The 19,349-nt window shown below is 40.4% G+C and overlaps 1 protein-coding gene across 2 annotated transcripts in view; it reads left to right on the forward strand.

Annotated features, from left to right (window-relative positions):
* The first annotated feature begins 6,937 nt into the window (after positions 1-6,937).
* Positions 6,938-19,349, forward strand: part of PARP8 (poly(ADP-ribose) polymerase family member 8) — a 180,546-nt gene continuing 168,134 nt past the window's right edge. The window contains exons 1-3 of one of the 2 annotated variants that reach the window (XM_003133932.6): positions 6,938-7,106; positions 7,194-7,295; positions 8,263-8,317. In XM_003133932.6, the coding sequence (XP_003133980.2) occupies positions 6,989-7,106; positions 7,194-7,295; positions 8,263-8,317 (275 nt within the window). In that variant the 5' untranslated portion in view covers positions 6,938-6,988. Of the gene's footprint in view, positions 7,296-8,262; positions 8,318-19,349 lie in introns of both variants that reach the window. The other variant, XM_085002221.1, reaches the window with a different exon arrangement.

A 19,349-nucleotide genomic window follows, 5' to 3' on the forward strand; every position in this document is an offset into this window, starting at 1 on the left:
CGACAAATATGGTGTGGATGTGGACCTCAAGGAGGCAAGACTGGGTTATAAGAGCTATGCCTCCAGGGAGGCACATCTTCCACATTCCTCCAGCTCCTTCCTCCACCTTGAATCTGTACAGGTTCCCAGATGGCACCAAACACATGGGACATACAAATATGAATAAGAGGAAGTCTCTTTGCAGGGACTTAGCACTTGCTTATAGCAAATGCATCCAGACAATGTGACAGAGAACTACCAGATAAATCGAGACACCAAGAGGGCAGCTGTAGACAGGGGTGAGGGAGAAAATTTTTAAAAAGAGGTTCTTTAACAATAATTAATTCTTGCTAAACAACTTCTCTATTTCTCTTTGCATGTGCTTATCTCCTTTAAACTTCTCCAAGGGCTAAGGGCTAAGAGCCATCGTTGCCCCCATTTTTCAGATGAGAAAATTGAGATTTTTTTAATGTAGTAATACATTGAGATCATATACCTTGCCCAAGTTTTTGTTTCCAGAAATTTGGAGAGTCAGAATTTGATCCTTACTGTTTCACCACAAAGCCTAGTAGGATGAGTGTTACAGTTGTTCCACAGTTGATATAGCAAAGAAGAAAAAGACCATTTAATGGAAGTTTTTAACCTGAATTTAAAAAAAAAAAATGTATTATTGGAGTTCCCTGGTTGCTTAGCGTGTTAAGGATCTGGTGTTGTCACCGCTGGGGCTATGGTTACTGCTATGGCTCAGGTTCAATCCCTAGCCTGCATCCCTTTGCATGCTGTGGGTGAGGCCAAAAAAAAAAAAAAAAAAAGTGTTATTGAAATTACATGGAAAACAATGCACTGTCAACAAAGGAAATGCCACATAGTCATCTTAGGTATATGATAAGGCTCAACATTAACCAGAGAAACCTATTTAACTTTATTTAATGTGCTTTCTTCCAAATTTACTTGAATCAGGATCCGTCTTGGGGGGGATCTCCTTATAAGATATAAAATTAATATCCCATGGCACACTCTTGGGGAAATGCTTCTCTTTTGAGAAGAAAGCATGAAATATCGAAGGTCATAAAAGTGGAATCATTTAATCAATGCTATGTACTGAGTACCTCCAGTATACTTGGCATTGTGCCAGGAGCTGTTTATGAGCAGTGGAAACAGAATAAGCAACAGGGACCATCTAAATTTCAAGGGATTTAAAACAAAGCAATAAAAGACAATAATTAAGACTTCAAGTCAATCCAACAATTTTCCATTAAACTTCTTTGCATTATATTAAAACAGTCTCTGTCGCAAGCTCTATAGTGGTTACTAAGATGAGTAAAACTAATTCTTGTCCTCAAGGAACTTACAGTCTAGAAATGGGGAATTTAGGGAAGAGGAAATATTAGTAAGTTAGAGAAATTAAGACAGTTTTTTTTTTAAAGAAAATAGTATGTGGTCTGGAGGAGTTAGCTTTACATTTTTGGTTATTATTATTATTTTATTTATTTATTTATTGTCTTTTTGCCATTTCTTGGCCCGCTCCCACGGTATATGGAGGTTCCCAGGCTAGGGGTCTAATCGGAGCTGTAGCCACCGGCCTTCACCTCAGCCACAGCAACTCGGGATCCAAGCTGCATCTGCGACCTACACCACAGCTCATGGCAATGCCAGATCCTTAGCCCACTGAGCAAGGCCAGGGATAGAACCTGCAACCTCATGGTTCCTAGTCGGATTCATTAACCACTGAGCCACGACGGGAACTCCAGGTTTTTATTATTTTTAATAAAGAAAAACTTAAAACTTTTGTCTGAATAAAGAGTATCTATAAGAGAAAAGTATTACTATCCAGAAGATATAAAGGCCTCATAGGAAAAAATAATAAAAAGCCAGAAAAACCAGCAGGAAAATAGAGAAAAGATTATGACAGGCCATCATATTCAATTATATTTGTATACTCAAAAGACTATACAAATTGCCAATAGACACTTGAAAAAAAAGGCCTGACCTCACTGATAATCAGGGAAATAAAACTAAAAACAAGGTGAATATTTTTCATCCATCCAGTTAGAACAAGATTGAAAGATTGATAGTACCTATTGTTGGAAATGTTTCAGAGAATTAAGTATTCTCAGAAACAGTTGATGGAGTATAAATAAGATAACTTGGAGAGCAATTTGCTTGTCCCTATCAAATTTTTAAATTGCCAGTTGCCTTGATTCAATCAATCCACTTCTAACAATCCTCCCCAAAGAAACTGCTGAAACTTTGCATAAAAATGTGCATTTACTGCAAATTGTTTTAATCACAAAACATTTTGAAAAGCCCATCATGACTGCAGAGGCATGGCTAAAATCTATGATGGTGCATTCATTCAATAAATTTCCCTGCAATAGCTAAAAGAAATGAGCTAGATCTCTTCGCACTGACCGAGAAAGTTCTCCAAGACCGTGGAAAAATCAAGTTGCAAAACAATGTGTATTATGTGATTCCTTTAAATTAAAATGTATATATATACACACCAATGAATTTTTGTGTGTGGATATATGGACGCAAGAATGGAATGATTCTTGTAGAACTGTTAATACCAGTTACCCTTTGGAATAAGGGGTATGATGGATGGGAATTTTCACATTTTATTCTCTGTACTAACACATGTTAAATGGTTTGCATGAGAATGTATTTATGCAGTATTTATGCACTTTAAAAAATAAACAGGAGTTCCCATCGTGACTCAGCGGCTAATGAACCTGGCTGGTATCCGTGAGGATGCAGGTTCGATCCCTGGACTTGCTCAGTGGGTTAAGGATCTGGCGTTGCCCCGAGCTGTGGTGTAGGCCGGCAGCTGTAGCTCTGATTTGGCTCCTAGCCTGGGTCTTCCATTTCCACAGGTATGGCCCTAAAAAGACAAAAGACAAATAAGTAAATAAATAATTTTTAAAAATAAAAAACAAAGGAGAAGTATTTAAAACAAAGTAGAATTAATATGATCGAGTGCAAGCTGAGAAGGATGAGTTTCTATGGGACAATGAGCTTCTAATCTAAATAGGGTGGAGGATGTGTCTATGGTAGAAATAGGAATTAAGGTTTAATGAGGGACAAATGGGACTAAATTAAAGTGAACCTTGGAACTAGAAAGAGCAATTCAGGTTTCACGCTATAGCTTTGGTAGTAGCTAAGTTCAGTAAGATTGCTAGAAAGGGCTGTAAACCTTTAATACTACCCTTGTGCTGCCCCATCTGACCTCAGGTTACAGGTGTGGTAAAGATCAAATTCAGACAAATTTCACATCAAATCACCTAAAATTCTCCATTGTCAAGGCTTTGGTTTGCTCCTACTTTGCTTGCTAGACCAAACAGATGAGGTCAAGATAGCAGGATTAGTTTCTCTCAAAGCAAAATTACTAGCTGCTTTATGGAGAAAGAATTGCCCAAAGTCACTTGTTTCAGAAGAGGCCAGTTGGGCCTAGCAGAGATTTTGAATTTTATGGATTTCTCTCCATTACAGAGCAACTGCAAGAAGAATTTATATAAATCTAATAATTGAAAAGAATTTTGAGATTGCTTTCCTTCCAGGGACTTCCAATTTCTTTCAAAATCCTTCTTCCTCATAAAGGCCCTTGGTGACCCCTTCCCATGGCAACCCCTCAGACTCACTCTCTCCCTTTTCACTTTGATTCTATCCCAAAGGCAAATTATCAGAGCACTGCTTCCACGGCTGGCTGTCCCGAGTCTGCTGGGTATTCCCATGGGCATTTGCTACTGATGATACCCCTGTGCATTTGTGAAAAGGGGCTGTTCTCTTTGCTAATCCTGCTCCCACCCTCTTTTCTTAATTCCTATGGAAGAGCAGAGTGCAGGCTTTTACTTAAGACTTTACTGAGGGCTGGAATTCATTTGGGAAAGGAAGTTCAGTGTAGGAAAGGGAAATATAACTGCCACTAGAAGAGGCTATTTTGAGAGCCCATAGGCTCCAGGCCTCCTTCAGAATCCATTATAGGGCTTCTTGTTGGCTTAACCCTGGCCTGCTGCCATTAACAGGGCCAGTTTACTCAGCAGTGAGACTTCTGAACATTTATTTTCCTTAAAGTTCAGTTCAACAGCTGAAAGGTGTGGAGAGAGGAAAAGGTTCATTGCCATCTAGGTCCCACCTTAGACAAGCGAACTAACCCCTTCGTGCCTCAGTCTCCTCTTTTGTAAAATTGAAAGAATAATAGTAACAGCTTCCCTATAGGATTCTTGTGAATTAAATGAGTTAATATGTGGAAAGCGCTTAGAGCAGTATCAGGCTGTGCTAATACATTCTGGGTAAATGCAACTGATTAATAACCATGTCACACCATTGAACTTAATGCCACATTTCCATTACCTTGCATTCTGCAGTTGAATCTATTAGCATAGGTGAGGAACATATATTTTTTTCTAATAAATTCTATCTGTTAGCTTTGGTTCATTTTTCTAAACCAGTGGGACTGTTTTAGCTAGATTCTATCTTCCAACACATAATAATTATTTCCAATTCCTATGGCATACCACAGAAGTTCTCTCTCCTCACGGATAATGATTTATATTTTTTTAACAAAATGATTAAGGGCTTACTAAGCACTATGTTCCTGAGTCTATATGAGTATGTGTGTTCGTGTAAACACAAGTGTTTAAGGCAGGGATATAACCTCATCTCAAGGGTGCAAATAGTTTTTCATAAGACCACGAATAATCTAAATGTTTAAATAAGAGTCTTGAAATGAGACAGGGTAAATGGGATACTGGCTGTGAGCAGAATTTAAAGAATCTTACCATAAAGATCTAGCATGGGAACACTGATGCTTTGATAGTTTGTTTTCTCTAATAGAGAAACTTAATAGAAATGCATACTAGATAGAAGGGTTAGTTTTTATTTTTTTATCTAATCCCTTAAAACTTAAAAACATTTAAATATATCATACCTTAAGGGCATGAACAGAGTGAGGTTAGCTTTGTTTAACAAATACAGGGCAGTCTGTGAAGCTTGAAAAAAAATCAAATGTAGGACATTACAAGAAGGCCTATTTTATGAGTGAGTAGTAAACCAAGAGGTGATCCAAAACCAAACAAAGCAACAAAAAATTGGTAGCTTTGACTATTTTAAATTTATTTGTAGTAAGAGCACTACTTTGGGAATGCACTCCTGGGAGACAGACAACTAGAAAATAAATTCTTGTGAGTTAACAGATTTTAAGTTTTTAGACAAGTTAGAGCACAGAATGGAAGGAGGAAGTACACACGATTTTCAGTGTTCTGGAGAAGAGAAGAAAGTGCCTTTGGTAGCCAAGGGGCATAGACAAAGCCACATTCCCCAGGAAGGACTTGAACCTGTCCTGCCCTGGTCAGGAAGCATTTCAGGTGTGTGACTGTGCCTCTCCTACATCAAAGACTGCAGTGGTCCAGGTGACATAGAGGAATGTTTCCTCTTACAATTCACAACTAACATGGTGTGTTCTAGGCTGTATGACAAATCATTTGGTGTTTTCTTTCTGTAAGATAACTTTCTTTTTGCAAGAGTTGGGAGCATATGATCTCTCATTACTTTTGTCTCTCTAGAGTCTTTAAGAATCCTTCAAGGACCACAGTTGTTCCTACTTCTACTAAACAACACATTGTCACTGTCAGCATCAGCACTGTACCAATTAAGGGTCTGAGACAGTTTGACAACTCTTGGGTACTTGTACTGATAAAGAAGGGGTTTGAAGCTAAACTATCCATAAAGAAAAAAGGCTGCAAGGCAGGACCATTCACATATTCAGCCAACACCTCAGCCTCCCTCCTACATTTCAGACACTGCACCAGGCACTGGGGATGCAGAACCAAGTGAGTGAGACATGGTGTGCTCAGGGAGGCCATCCCAGGGGAGAAAAGATCAACAAGCAAAGTGCTGGTGGAGGCCTGTCCTAGGGCATATGGCAGTAGAGAGACAGAACAGCTACATCAGCCCAAGGTGTCCCTAGGCAGAACAGAAAGTGAGGGTCAGGGCAGTATCTCATTTCTAAATAAGACAACAAGATTGTAGAAGCTTTCCGTGACTGACTGGCCAAACAAACAAAAAACCCACCCAAAACCACGGATTTTTAAAGCAAGCCAAAGAGATATCCATCCTTCAGGGAGACCCTGGCACGTACCAGTTGATTCTACCAATTTTTCATGGACGGAAATACGGAGGAGGGAAGAACTGGTGAGTCTCTGCAAGTAGAAGTCCCCCAAAAGGGGCTGTGTTTCCTAAAGGACGCTCCGAAGGGGCTGAGCTAATTCCATCAGGGAGAAAAAGACTCTGGCAGTCAGGGCACGGGAGAGTGTACGTCTGGAGTCATTTCAAGGCTTTTTCCATCTTGCCTGATGTGGCAACAAGGAAGGATTTGTTCGTTTTATTTATTTATTTTCCATTTTAAACGATATTTCTTTTCCCTTTTCCCCGCTCCCAGCCACTCGGGTTTGGGTTTTCCATGTGACTCATAATCCCTTCCGAAAGTGGAGTCGAATTCATAAAAGTGCTGGAAGGAGAGGGGGCAGGCTGGGAGCCCCGGGGAGTCTTCACTACCGACGTTCCCACTCGCCCCCGGCGCGAGCGGCGGTCGTGCTGGGGAATCCAGCCTGCGCCCGGATGGCGGATACTATTAAAGCCCCCGCGGCCGGGACTGGGTGACCGGGCGGCGGGCGCGGCGGGCGCGGGAGGGTCTGCGGCGGGCGGCGCTGCAGCAGCCTCGGCACAGCCGCCGCCGCCCGCGGGCGCGAGTGTGCGCGGGTGTGGAAGGCCGGCGTGAGGGCCGCGAGGGGTGTGTGCGCGTGAGGCGGAGCGGGGCTCGCCCCTCGCCGGCGCCCGCCGCCCCGCCGGTGATCGCTCTCCGGCCGACTCCGGCACCCTCGGCCCCCCACGGCCGTTGGTCCGGGCGGGGGAGGGAGAAAGTGAGACTCCGTGTCATCACCATCCATTGTCAGGAGGGGAGGAAATTGGAATCCAGCAGCGGCAAGCAGCAGCTGGGCGGTCACATCTGGGCATGCAAAGCCGACCTCCCCCTCCTCCTCCTCCTCCTCCACCTCCACCACCTCCTCCTCCTCTCTCACCCAGGATCACTTCCGAAACCACTTCGCCTTCAGCCCCTGCCTCGGCCAGAGGTTTCATTTTTAACTGAATATTTACGAAAGCTGGAAGCGTGCGAGGGGGGTGGAGTGGGGTGGAAATAGCGGCTGCTTCTTTTCCAGGGATTTATTTAATGGGGATGTGTTCAAGGCAAGAGCGAATTCAGAAGGATATCGACGTCGTGATCCAGAAGTCCAGAGCCGAGAAGGACTGTCTGTTTGCAGGTGAGTTCTCGCCTTTCCAGAGCCTTAGTCTCAGCGCCTGTTTCCTCTGCCTGCCCGTCACCCCTTTTCCCAGTTTTCTGGACACGACGTGTGTGGCTGAGGATGGGGGGTGTAGCACGTCCCCATTCCGGGGTTCATTTGGCAACAGCTGCTGCAGCGGGAGCGGGAGCCAAAAGGGGGAGGGGGCGCCAACCTCTCCCCTTCTCCCCTCCCCCCTGTGTGGGGCGGCCACCAGCTTTGGGGGCAGAACCTTGGTCTCTCGAGCGGGGGTCTAGGCTGAGGGGCCGTGCATTGTATTTTTAGCCCCTGTGGACTCCTGGAGCGTCCAAACCCGCCTCTAGGGTTTCAGCAGCAGCGACCCAGCCAGCGGGTAGGACCCGCCGGGTTTGCGCAATGGACTGAGCGGCGGCGGCGGTGGCGGCGGCAGGGAATGGAGCCCGCTGCGCTGCGCCGCGCCGCGCCGCGCTGGCCGGCTGCGCCGGCGCCGAGGTCCCCCGGGGAGCAGCGCTGTGCGGATCTCTGGCCCCTTTAGTTCTCTCTAGTCCCCTCCGACTGGCAATGCAATGCCCCGGAAAGGGAAGGGATCCCCGGGGTTCCCGAGGCACCCCGCGACCCTGCCTGGGGGTCGCCTTTCGTCCATTTTGCTCCCGGGGGAGAGGGATTGAATTTTGCTTTTGCGGCCGCGAGCTCGGCGTGGGCCACTTCCGGCTGCCCCGACCGGGAAATTCCCACCGTTGCCATGGCACCCGGCACTTGTTGCGGGGGGGCGGCCTCCCGCTGCACCCTGCTCTGGGTGCGGAGCATCCCCCTCCTGCGCGGCGGGACAGCGGACCTCGGGGTTCTCCAGCCCTCGCCTCCTACCCCGCCAGGCCTCCCCTTGGCTCCATCAGATAGGGGGTCCAAGTCATAACCAGGGTTAAAAATCCACTCAAGGTGTAGCTTTTCTTAACAAGACTCTCCGTTTCAGATTTCAGATACTCAGACTCCACCTTTACTTTCACCTACATTGGCGGCCCCAAAAGGTATTTATGTGTATAGAGTTGCTTCATTTCCTGTTCAGAGGCTTGTGTTTCCTTTGTTCTTACCGTGTTCCGTGTTTGGGTATTTTTTTCTTCTTTTTCTTCTGCTGTTGTTGCTGTTCTTTGGCCACATGCTAAACCAAGGTCCCTTGCTTTTAAATCGCAGAGGGGAAATAATTGTGTTTGATTCAAGTGTTTCTAAGATCACATCGCAGACCAAAAGCAGAGAACTCTCACACTCTTCGTGTTAAAGCTGTTTGTACGGTAGTAGCTTGCTTTTGAGGCTTTAGGGGTTGACACAGGCGAGTACAAAACCTGAATACTGGGCATAAAAGGCATCAGATGTCACCGAATAGTTTGATCCACATGTGACGATTTTTCTGATGAGTTGGGGCTGCACATTTACATGTTTTCTGAAGGTTGACATAAACATTCAGTCTGCCAATTCTCCATACTTTTTTTTTTTTTTAAAGGAGTTTTCATAGTTGGGAAGAATTTGGGAATTATATGTAGCTTGAGCGTGTGTAACTTCTTTCTAGAGTAGGAAGAATGAGATGCACGTGTAAATACTAAATTGTTAATGGTGTGAAAGAAGCCCAAATTCAATTTTGTGTTTAAGAGAAAGAGTTGAAAAGTAAGCATTAAAATATACCTCGCTATCTTCACTTGGAAGGTAGAATTTTCTCCCTATTGTGTCTTTTGGAGACTTTAAAGAACCATGGCCACATGTAAGAACTGTCAGAGATTTAGCCTTGAAGTTAGGGCTTGACTTTCAATATGATTTGATCACATTCCAAAATATCTCTTAGCTAATGGAAACATTTATGAACATATAAATTCCAAAAGAACCTTTCCTCTGGAAATACATTTTTTAAAAGCTTGGAATTAATACGAATCTTAAAAATGCTTAGGATCTGTGTTGCAGTGTGCATCCTAAAAAAGCTTTCATTGAAGCAGTTATCCAGTTTCCCATATGCACAGTATGCCTAAGCCTCAGGATTGGTATATTGATTTGATTTAATAGTTGAGAATAAAACATAAATAATATGTGCTTATTGGAGGAGAATAAAATCAGGGTCTTTCTCAATTTTCTGTAGTACCATCATTTTTGTTGTGAGCCACAGGGGAAGTCCTATAGTACCATCATTTTTGTATGAATAAAGAGAATAATTAAATTAGAGGAGATTCAGCTAAATTCATGCAACTATCCGAAGGATGTTGGTGTATGACTAATAAGCTCTTGGGTTATTTTAATATGTGTGGCCTACTGAAGACATTCCCTGTGTAGTCAGGTTAATATCTGCTTGAGTTATAGCTGCTTCACAATTGTTTTGGCTCCCCTTCTGAGAGGTGTGAACTGAGAAAGTCCTGGGTAAGCTTTTCACCTAATCAGCTTTATTATTTCCAATAAGATACTTGAGTTGTTTTGGCCTCAGGTTACTTATCTGTACAAGGAGGGGGGAACTTAATCTCTAAGATCTGTTAGATACCGCAGGAAGATTTTTTTTTTTAATCAGTGAATTACTGAACTAATGTTAACATTACAAGAGGTGGAGAAGGTGTGAATGCCTCCAAGAGCAGGGCCTGGATGTTGGGATGAATAATTAACTAATTGAGATAATATCAGTTTTCACGGTAGGAACAAATGCTGTGACTGCACTTAAAGTAAGAGATGTTTCCTCTTCTATGTCATCTTCCTAGGGGATAGTTTTTTCTTCGGTCCCTGATTTAAATCTTGGGGGACTTGTATGTCTAATAGGGAATAGCCTACTTTTTTAAAGAAGAAAAATAACTGGTACAGTTGTTGATGTGACCGCTTTGTGTTCCCAAAAGCTTGAAAAATAAAGCAATGTATAAAAGATTGTCTTAGTATAGTAGTAATAATATCTTTAATGATTACGCCTTTATTCCCCTGTAGCTAATGGCAGAAAATAAATTTTTGGAAAGAAAAAATACTGTTTTCAAGAACTGTATTAAACACATTAGAATCTGACATTTATTATGTGTTTCTCATTGCCATGTGTCAATCATGCATTTAAAATTCAAATATTGATTTAATGTACTTATCGTATTCGATTAATAGTGTCATTTTGGGTAAACTAGACTTAGTTCTCAATTTAAAAAGGTAGGCATCTCATGAAGAGATAATACAGGCTTATCTTGAATTCTGTTGTACTATCATTTCATCTAAATTGTTGAGAACATTAATTTTCAAGAATAATTTTTCGTTCAAGTCATAGATAAAGCTTCATATGCTATTTCCTCTCTGACACTTTCCAAGAATAATTACATTTTCTTCTAAGACAAACAATCTTACATGTTACTACTCTTCAAAAAAAGAAATAATACTGAAAATTTCGTTTAACATGTACATTGTTTTACTGCTTCTGTGGATAAGAGGAAATGGCAAGAAGCAGCTGTATCAGGGCTGGCCACTGGCTTAGTAAATTGGCCATTCCTTCAGAGCTTGTCACAGGGCCTAGTGCCTGTTACCATTTGCTCCTCTGCCTGGTGGACTTGAGGTGAGGACTTTTGAAGGGGAGCAGATGATCAGCTGGAAGACTGAGTTCTCTTAGTTCTCCCCATGGGAGAGTTCATGGAGTTGTTATCCTCAGTTTTGGATTTGCAAACTGAGACTCAGAGAGTTTAGAAAACATGTTCAAGTTTCCTCAGTTCATGATGAAGCTGCCCTATAAACCCTGCCTGTCGTACTTCTGAGACCTGTGCCCTTTCCCCTACACTGGTATTCCCAACCTCTAGGAGCAACCTCTTTGAGACACTTGAACATCAAAAAAAGGAATCAGACCGTTTACTTGAGAGTTGTAGTTCTCATTGTTGAGAAACAATGAGAAAAGTATTAAATGTTAGGAATTGATTATAATATCGTCTCCATGTTTGAATACTTGTGATATATATAAGGCAAGATTAATTCATTGTAGCAATGGTCCTTGTCCCAGTTCTGATTCCTGGACTCCTTGGAATAACAACACAGCCATCAGCAGTCCAGGGCCTGCCCTAGGCTCCTATCAATTCCAGCGTTGTGCTGAGAACAATAAACCAGAAGCTTCAGCTGTATGCAATATATAAGTGTATGTAAAAGTAATTCCTTCCTTATACTTTGTCATGCTGTGATCTCCTGCCTCTTTCTTTCTCCCTTGTTGGCTGACCGTAAACTCCTTAGGACCACAAAGTTTTGGGGGGCCTAGCCCTTCATCTCACCTGCAGGCACTTGTGCAGTTAGAAGCAGCAGAAGGGTTAGAGTGGGTGGTGATGGCTACTAAGGTGATGGAGAAGCAGGTGGAGGGCCTGGGACCAGAGGTTAAGGAAAACAAGAGAGCAGGGATAGCCCCAAGAACCTGGCCTTGGACCCCTGTGGGATTCCCTGATTTGTGAGCTTTTAGCAAGGAGAGCACTGTGAAGACATGACTGAGATTTTAAGTGCTGATTGTTAAAAAAAAAAAAAAGGAAACAAATAAGCCAAACAGAAGAAAATTTAAAAACCTATGGTTTCTATGTCTTCTATTAGAAATTATTCTTTCAGAATTTTTACATGTCTATATGCGTATAAAATGTATGCATCCAAACACCATATTACACTCTTGAGACCTCACTGTTTTTCACCCAAGAATATAATATTGATGTCTTTCCTTTGGAAAGGATATTAAAATAAATAAAGAAATATTTATTGGTTTTGGCATTTTCCAGTCATGGAGTATCTATGATAAGAAATCTAATGCTTATATTAGAAATTATTAATAAATTAAAAACATATTAGTGCAATATTCAGAGTTGGCTGTATTTAGTGCAGTGCTCAGAGTTGGCTGTATATGCAACCCACATCAGCCTGTATTGTATCAATAAACACTTTTTCATGTGGTCATGGGTGGATTGATAGCTTTTGAAGTGCACCTTTTTTTTTAGGAGTTTCTGTCTACATGACTGTTTTGGAGCATTGTAGGTGACACTACTAATTGCACCCCATGGTCTCTCAAATCATATGCTCCCTCCTCTTTCTCCTGGGAATTTGTACACCCATCCACATCCTAACCTCCCACCTCTCCTGCTTCTCAACCCTAGTCAGTTTTCATTATTGATTATTTTCATAATCTTTGCTAAGCCAAATTCCCTCTGAGACGTCTTTCCTCATCCTCTACTCTATTTAATTTTGCTAGATGTTTCTGAAAACATGTTGTCACGTTATATTGTTAGCTCTTGTTTACTTGATCATCTGTCTGACCATGAGCCTATGGGAGGCAGAGTCTGTTCTGTTCATTGCAGTTTGTCCAGCCTCTACCTCACTGCTGAGTACTATATATTTTCTTAGTAAGTAGATACTGAGTGAATTACTAAATGAAGGCTAAAAGGTCTTCTGGCAGGTGAGTCATTTCCTAACCCAAATGACTAGGTATAGAAGTACTCAAAGAATTCAAAAAGCCCCCAATCTTGTGATGTCATGCAGAATGGAATTTCTTATGAATCCAGAAGTTGCTTACCCAAGTTATAAACCCTGTTCTCTGCCCTGTTCGGTTGCTTTCTGGGGATAGATAATGCAGTTGCTTAGGATAATAGAGAGTTATGGGGACTGTGGTACACTGACGAATATACAAAAGTAGTTAATTTAGCTTAAAAAAATCACCATTTCTGATTATCAAGGCACATTTCTGGGGGTCCTAATCCACTGGGGCTCCCAATGCATAGTCCCTTACTCATTGGATGCTATGGAAAGAGACAATCCACTTGATTGCTGAAGTACATTTGTTTTCTTTTGACTTTCTTAGGAAGGAGGCTTTTGTGTGAATGCCAGGGTGGGGAAAGTTGAGAAGGTGGAGAAGTCATCCCATCATCTCAGAAAGATTTCATCTATTTTCATAATGAAAGAAGTACATGCTCATTCTAAATTCCTGAAACGTGTAATTATTTTGAGACCATCAAATGCTCCCGAAGGTGCTAGAATGAAAAGAATCATCCTTTTTTAAAATAAAATATTAGAACGTTCCCCTTGGCAGTGGGGACTTGTTCTCCATAGTTTTTGGTTGTATCAGTTATTATCCAAAATGATGGTTTGAAAAAAATGTGTGTTCCTTGTAGCACTAGGAACCTACCTTGGAAGTTTGGGGTGTCCAGTAAAAGGAAGTATGAAGGAAGCTGAGTGAGTGAATGAGAGCCAGGCTTTTTTATCCGTTTGTAAATTACAGTTGCTCTAGCTCTTTTCTGTTTGTAGTATAGCATTTTCTTTGAAAAAGTTTTCATTGTTAAAATGAGTTTTAAAGCCATTTATCTAAAATCACCACCAGTTTAACCCACGTTTAACTTTATGGAAGCTTATATATTTAAAAATTTAAACTCCATTTATTCCATGGATTAAAATAATACTACTAATCATATTTATTGGGAATAGTCTCTGCTGTGCGTTTTGCCCACTTTACATCCTGTGTTTGCAGCAAAGAAGACCGGTAGGTCCTTTGTCAGCTATTTTACATTTTATAGCTAAAGAAGCTGAGGCTTGGATAATTTAAATAACTTGCAGTTAGTAAGAAGCAGAGTCAGGGTATATTTCATGTAAGTCAATGTTTATATAAGGTCTTAAAGGGCATTGTTTGAACTGGCATGACTAGAATAGTTGGGAATGTTTGAGCATGGGAAGGAATTGCTATTGCCGGTGGAATGTCTGCCAGGGGCCATACTGAAAATCTACTGGTTGGCAGGGGAAGTGCCTGAGCCCAGTGCTAAGCATTAAAAAAGTGGGCAAATTATGTACATTGGCTGTGGAAACCTTATGCAAATATTGGGCTGATCCATTTAAATTCCCCATCATTTCTGTGGCGACGTTGTGAAGGGGGGACACATATAAGTGAAATTTCATTAGTCCTAAAAATATTTTGTAATTCTCTGCGCACATCTGCTTTTGGATAGATTGGGCTCCAGAAGAGAAGTATTGCTTTAAGACCCTTGCCACAGACTTAATATGGAATTTTAATCAAGTTATTGACATGTAACCTTTCTTTTTCTCATCCTCTAAATTTCTGAAAGCCTGTCTTCCATGCATGTACCCAGAGGAAAGACTAATCGGAAATATGTTTTTATTAATAAGGCTTGTCGTTCCTATTTTATTGTGACATAATTTAGGTTTTCTGTCTAGTCATCTCACTTAAATGCTGGGTACTTCAAGCCAATACATCAAAACAACCCATCATTTCCTCTTTAAATGAAGCTTCTCCTTCCAGCCTTTCTCTGGTCAGTATCACATCACTTGAGCCTGGCACGGGGAAACCACAGTCTCAGGCTTTATGTAACCCGCCTTCATCTTCATCTCTTAAGCTCTACCCGCTCTTATATTGAAACCATTCTTGGCACCTTCATCCCTTCCCATGTCTACACTTGGGCCCTTCTCACCTGGACCAAGGTCAGTTACTTTAATAAAGTATCTTAAACTTGATTTACAGCTTCTCACCCATCCAGTCCATTTATACCTGAACTCTCTGGCATAATTTAATCATAGTATTTACCTGCTTAGAAACTTTCAAATGCAAGTAACATTTTCTCCATATCAAATTGAAATCCCATTCTTGGTTTTCAGGAGCCACCTTCCCCATCCATTCATATATGTTTCTCAGCCTTCCAAACACTAACTTACTTGTTTATTGACCCAATCTCTCCACTCAGCAGCAATTTGTATTAATTTAGTGCATTAAGCATATATAGCTGTTGATGTTTATTGACCAAAAACATCTGTGTCACATAACATTTTTGGTTTGGCTATCAAGATCATGGTTTTTTTTATCACAAAGACTGGTTCACTTAATCTTTTCTTTGACCACAAGTGGCATCTCTGTGAAAATGTTTGATACATTAATGCACAAGGAGAGGATAGAGTGAGACCCTGAGCAGAAAAAGGTGAGATTGAGAAGACAAAATAAAATCTGATAGGATAGGATGAGGTTATAAACAGATTATCCCCAGCCTCTTACAAAATAGCAGCAAGTTTTGAGTGTAGCTTATCTGCATATTGCTAATAGCCGGTTTGTGGCTGACACCTTCTCCATATTAAATGGAGGGTGCAAGTTATTCAATGTTAAATTTAAAAGGAAGACATCCACTGCAACCTTTATGCAGTCAGATCAATTTTTCCTATATAGAAATTAGCAACCAGGATGGTTTCTTTCTGAACATTCTAAAATGTAGGTTGTAAAGACCTTCCCGGTGGCCTGAAAGTGTGCTTAGGATTTGTCCGCCAATTCTCAAGTGCTGCAGTCATTTGAATTTTCATCATTGTTTTGTTTAAAAGCAAATACAGATTGTTATCCAAGAATGATTTATAGAAGATTTACTACGCTTGAAGTACAGAATTGATCCAGAGACTACTTTACATTTGTTAGGCTTTCATGCCTATGAAGAAAAAAGTTCAGACAAAATTTGAGAACAACAAACAAAAATAGTACTCAGGATAAAACTGTGTAAAAGAGAGAATAGTAAGTCAAATAAAATAAGTCACACACATGGAGCACCTGCTCTCGTGCAGTGGGTTAAGGATCTGGCATTGCTGCAGCTGTGGTGTAGGTTGCAGCTGCAGCTCAGGTTTGATCCCTCACTTAGAAACTTCCACATATCAAGGGTACAGCTGAAGAAGAAAAAAAGGCTCACAAAAATTTATATTCTGTTTAAAGACTAGAATTCTTTTGACTGAACAGAATATAGTAAGTATTCTCTAATATTTTCTTAAATGACAGTAATATTTTTTGTATATTATGTGGTAGCATTTCCCAAACTGTTTAATTAGATGTTAAGTATGTGGCCAAATATGTCTGGGAAAGGCCTAGTTAAAACGATATTAAACAATTTTAATGGTTGTCTTTTTAGAGCCTTTTATATATTAGTGTGCATTATGCATACCCAAGAGGTGAATGAAGTATTCAGGGTTTTTCAGACTTATTTAATTACAGATCTGGAACATCTCAAGAGAGTTGTTTTGTGGAAAACACTTTGGCAAACTCTGAGTCTTATTCATTAAAAATAGTTTTTGAGTAAACAACAGTGTAATATAAATGGAAATTGCCAATTCACACTGAGCCCTGAAGAATTTATTTTCAGTAATTTTTACAGAGCTTGCTTTATGACAAGGGAAGCTTCAGTTAAAGGCACTTGGCATTTCATGCCACCAACATTTCTACATGAGGATTTATTTCACCGGATCTTTCACTCTGTCCTCAGTTGTGTTGAATTCATTTATGACAAGAACTCTCAACTATTCTTTATCAGGGGACTGAAGTTAGCAGGGCCCTCTTTGGCACACGAATAGAAGTGAGGCCCATAAGGAAGTGTTGGAGATAGATAATGGTTCCACGCAGCAGAAGTACTCATTATGTCCTCTTAAATTCTGCCGCTGTGATTGCTAGAGCTTTTCCTCAAGCCGTCTTTGTTGGAGTATATTTTGGAGAAGTGCGTAGCAAGGGAAATCTGGGATTTATTTAAATGTTTCATTTCTTTGGTGAATTACATTTTAAAAATATTCTGTAAAATCATTTTCCTCCCAGTGACCACATGAGAAAATTACTGAAGGAGTTTTATAACATTTCTCAGAATGTTTTCAACATGCATCAGAAAGCAAACTCCCTCTTTAGACATTGTCAGCATCAAACTTTAGGCTGCCCCCCCATGACGTTTGGTAACACGTGAATGGAGAGTGAATCCTCTGCTTTAACGTGCCTTCCTGGGGACACAGAGCCGGGTCTATATTCAAAATGATTCATGTTAGTGGTTGATGGTTGATATATTTCCGATATGAATACTTTTGTGATTCAGAGACACCAGTGGCCCCTCAAATGTACTGAGAATCCAATAAGTTCTAGGTTTCTTCTTTGGAAGTCAGTGTGCAAGATCTTAACAGTGAATTTATGATTGTGATGATAGGTTTGTTCATCTACATGTATTCGTGTCATTGATCTTCTCAAGAACAAAGTCTTAGATATTGGCAAGTGAGACCTAAGCAGAAGACTGAAATCTGCTTCCTGGATAAAAGCTGATGCAGTCATCCTTTCTCATTAAAATTCACCACAGCTAGATATGCAGCAGGAAAAAAAAAAAAAAAAAGTTAGGCCCTCCAGCTGAAAAGTAGTCATTCCTTTATTATTACGATATGACTTCTCTAGTGATTGGTCATATTCATTCTTAGCTAACTAAGAAAGAAGTTTGAGTAATTTGCTGCGAGACACATTCTTTCTAGATTCTTTTTGAATCAGTCTATCCTTAAGAGAAAACCAGCCTAGAATGGTGATTTCAGTGAGTTTCAATTAAATGATTTCAGAGTTGCATATTCTTGGCCGAATTCGGTCCCCAGTTGATGAAACTTTGGCCAAGAGAGGTTTTAAACTTAATTTTTTGAAATCATACTAATTTAATTTAATATGAACTTTCTGTGCTGCCTTCCTATGTCATTAATTTAAAATGTTTAGTATCATCAGTTTTTGATGTCCAATATGTATGAAATTCTTTCTAGCTGTAGGCAGTTGTCAGAGAAAAAGCTACTTTAGGGCAGTCATTTCATAAAAGGGTTTTTTTAAAAAAAGAAAAAAAAGAAACGGTGTTTTCAGCCTTTGGGATGTATTCTGGGAAATGTTACATTTCAAATGTACTTTGAAATCAAAATGCAGCTGTTAGAATGGCCAAAATCCAGGACATTGACAACACAGAATGCTGGTGGGGATGTGGAACAACAGGAACTCTCATTCATTGCTGGTGGGAAAGCAAAATGTAAGTACTACTACTTTGGAATACAGTTTGGGCAGTTTCTTATAAAATTAAACCTACTTTACCGTATGACCCAGCAGTCACATGCCTTGCAGTTACTTGTTGCAAACTATGTCCATACAAATATCTGCACATGATGTTTATAGAGTTTTATTCAAAGTGACCAAAACCTGGATGCGGTCAACATATCCTTCAGGGGGTGGATGGATAAATAAACTGTGGTACATCCAGACAATAGTGGAATATTTTTTCAGCACCAAAAAGGAATGAGCTATCAGCCCCTGAAAGAACATGGAAGAAAATTAGTTGCAAATTACTAAGTGAAAGAAACCATTCTGAAGGACTACATACTATATGTAGTCCAACTATATGTGATTCTGGAAAAGGCAAAACTACGGAAACAATAAAAAGATCATTGGTTGTGAGGGGTTAATGGAGAGGAAGGACTGAATCGGCAGAGCAGAGAATTTTTAGGGCAGTGAAACTATTCAGTATGATACAGTGGTGGATACATGTCGTTTTGCATTTGTGTAAATCCATAAAATGTACAACATCAAGAGTGAGCCCTAAGGTAAATTATAGACTCTGGGTGATAATGATGTGTCAGTGTAGTTTCATCATTAATAGTAAATGCACCGCTCCGGTGGGGGATGCTGGTCATAGGGGAGGCTATGAATATGTAAGGGTAAAGGGTATGTGTGGGAAATCTCTGATTACTCTGATCAGTTTTACTGTGACCTAAAACCACTCTAAAAAATAAAGTCTGTTTTAGAAAATTATCAGTAAAAAAAAAAAAGGGCAGGTATTTGCCAAGGCTGTTCCAACTTCTAGGTAAGGATTCAAATCCATAGAAAGTTTAAAGATTTCTTTTTATATTACAGAGACATATGCATTTAAGACATGAAAGTGTAAAATTAGCTGTTTATAATAAAAGTGTCTTGGCATAAAACCAAAGCAGGTAACCTGTATTATGGTTTAAGCACTTAGCTTATTATATAGAATAAAATCACAGTTTTGACTTAGAAATCTATAAATTGTTCAAATGTAGATTATAAAACTGTGCTAAGCAGTAAATAGTATTCCAAGGAATATCAGTAACTAGTACAAAAATTCTATGTCTACAGAATTTTAGTCACCACAGTTACACAGTATTTAATAGTTCCATTGCACGTCTCAGATAAAACCAAGCAGGACTTTGTGCTATCAGATATTTCTGTGGCTGAATACTGAACTTCAACAGAAACTATATTTGAAACATTTCTCTCTTGTGCACATATATGCACAAACCTGC

This window comes from Sus scrofa, chromosome 16, assembly GCF_054392235.1.
Source record: "Sus scrofa isolate SSC_HxYL_T2T_F1_AM1 chromosome 16, Sscrofa_HxYL_maternal_Yorkshire_Landrace_v2.0, whole genome shotgun sequence".
Lineage (NCBI taxonomy): Eukaryota > Metazoa > Chordata > Mammalia > Artiodactyla > Suidae > Sus > Sus scrofa.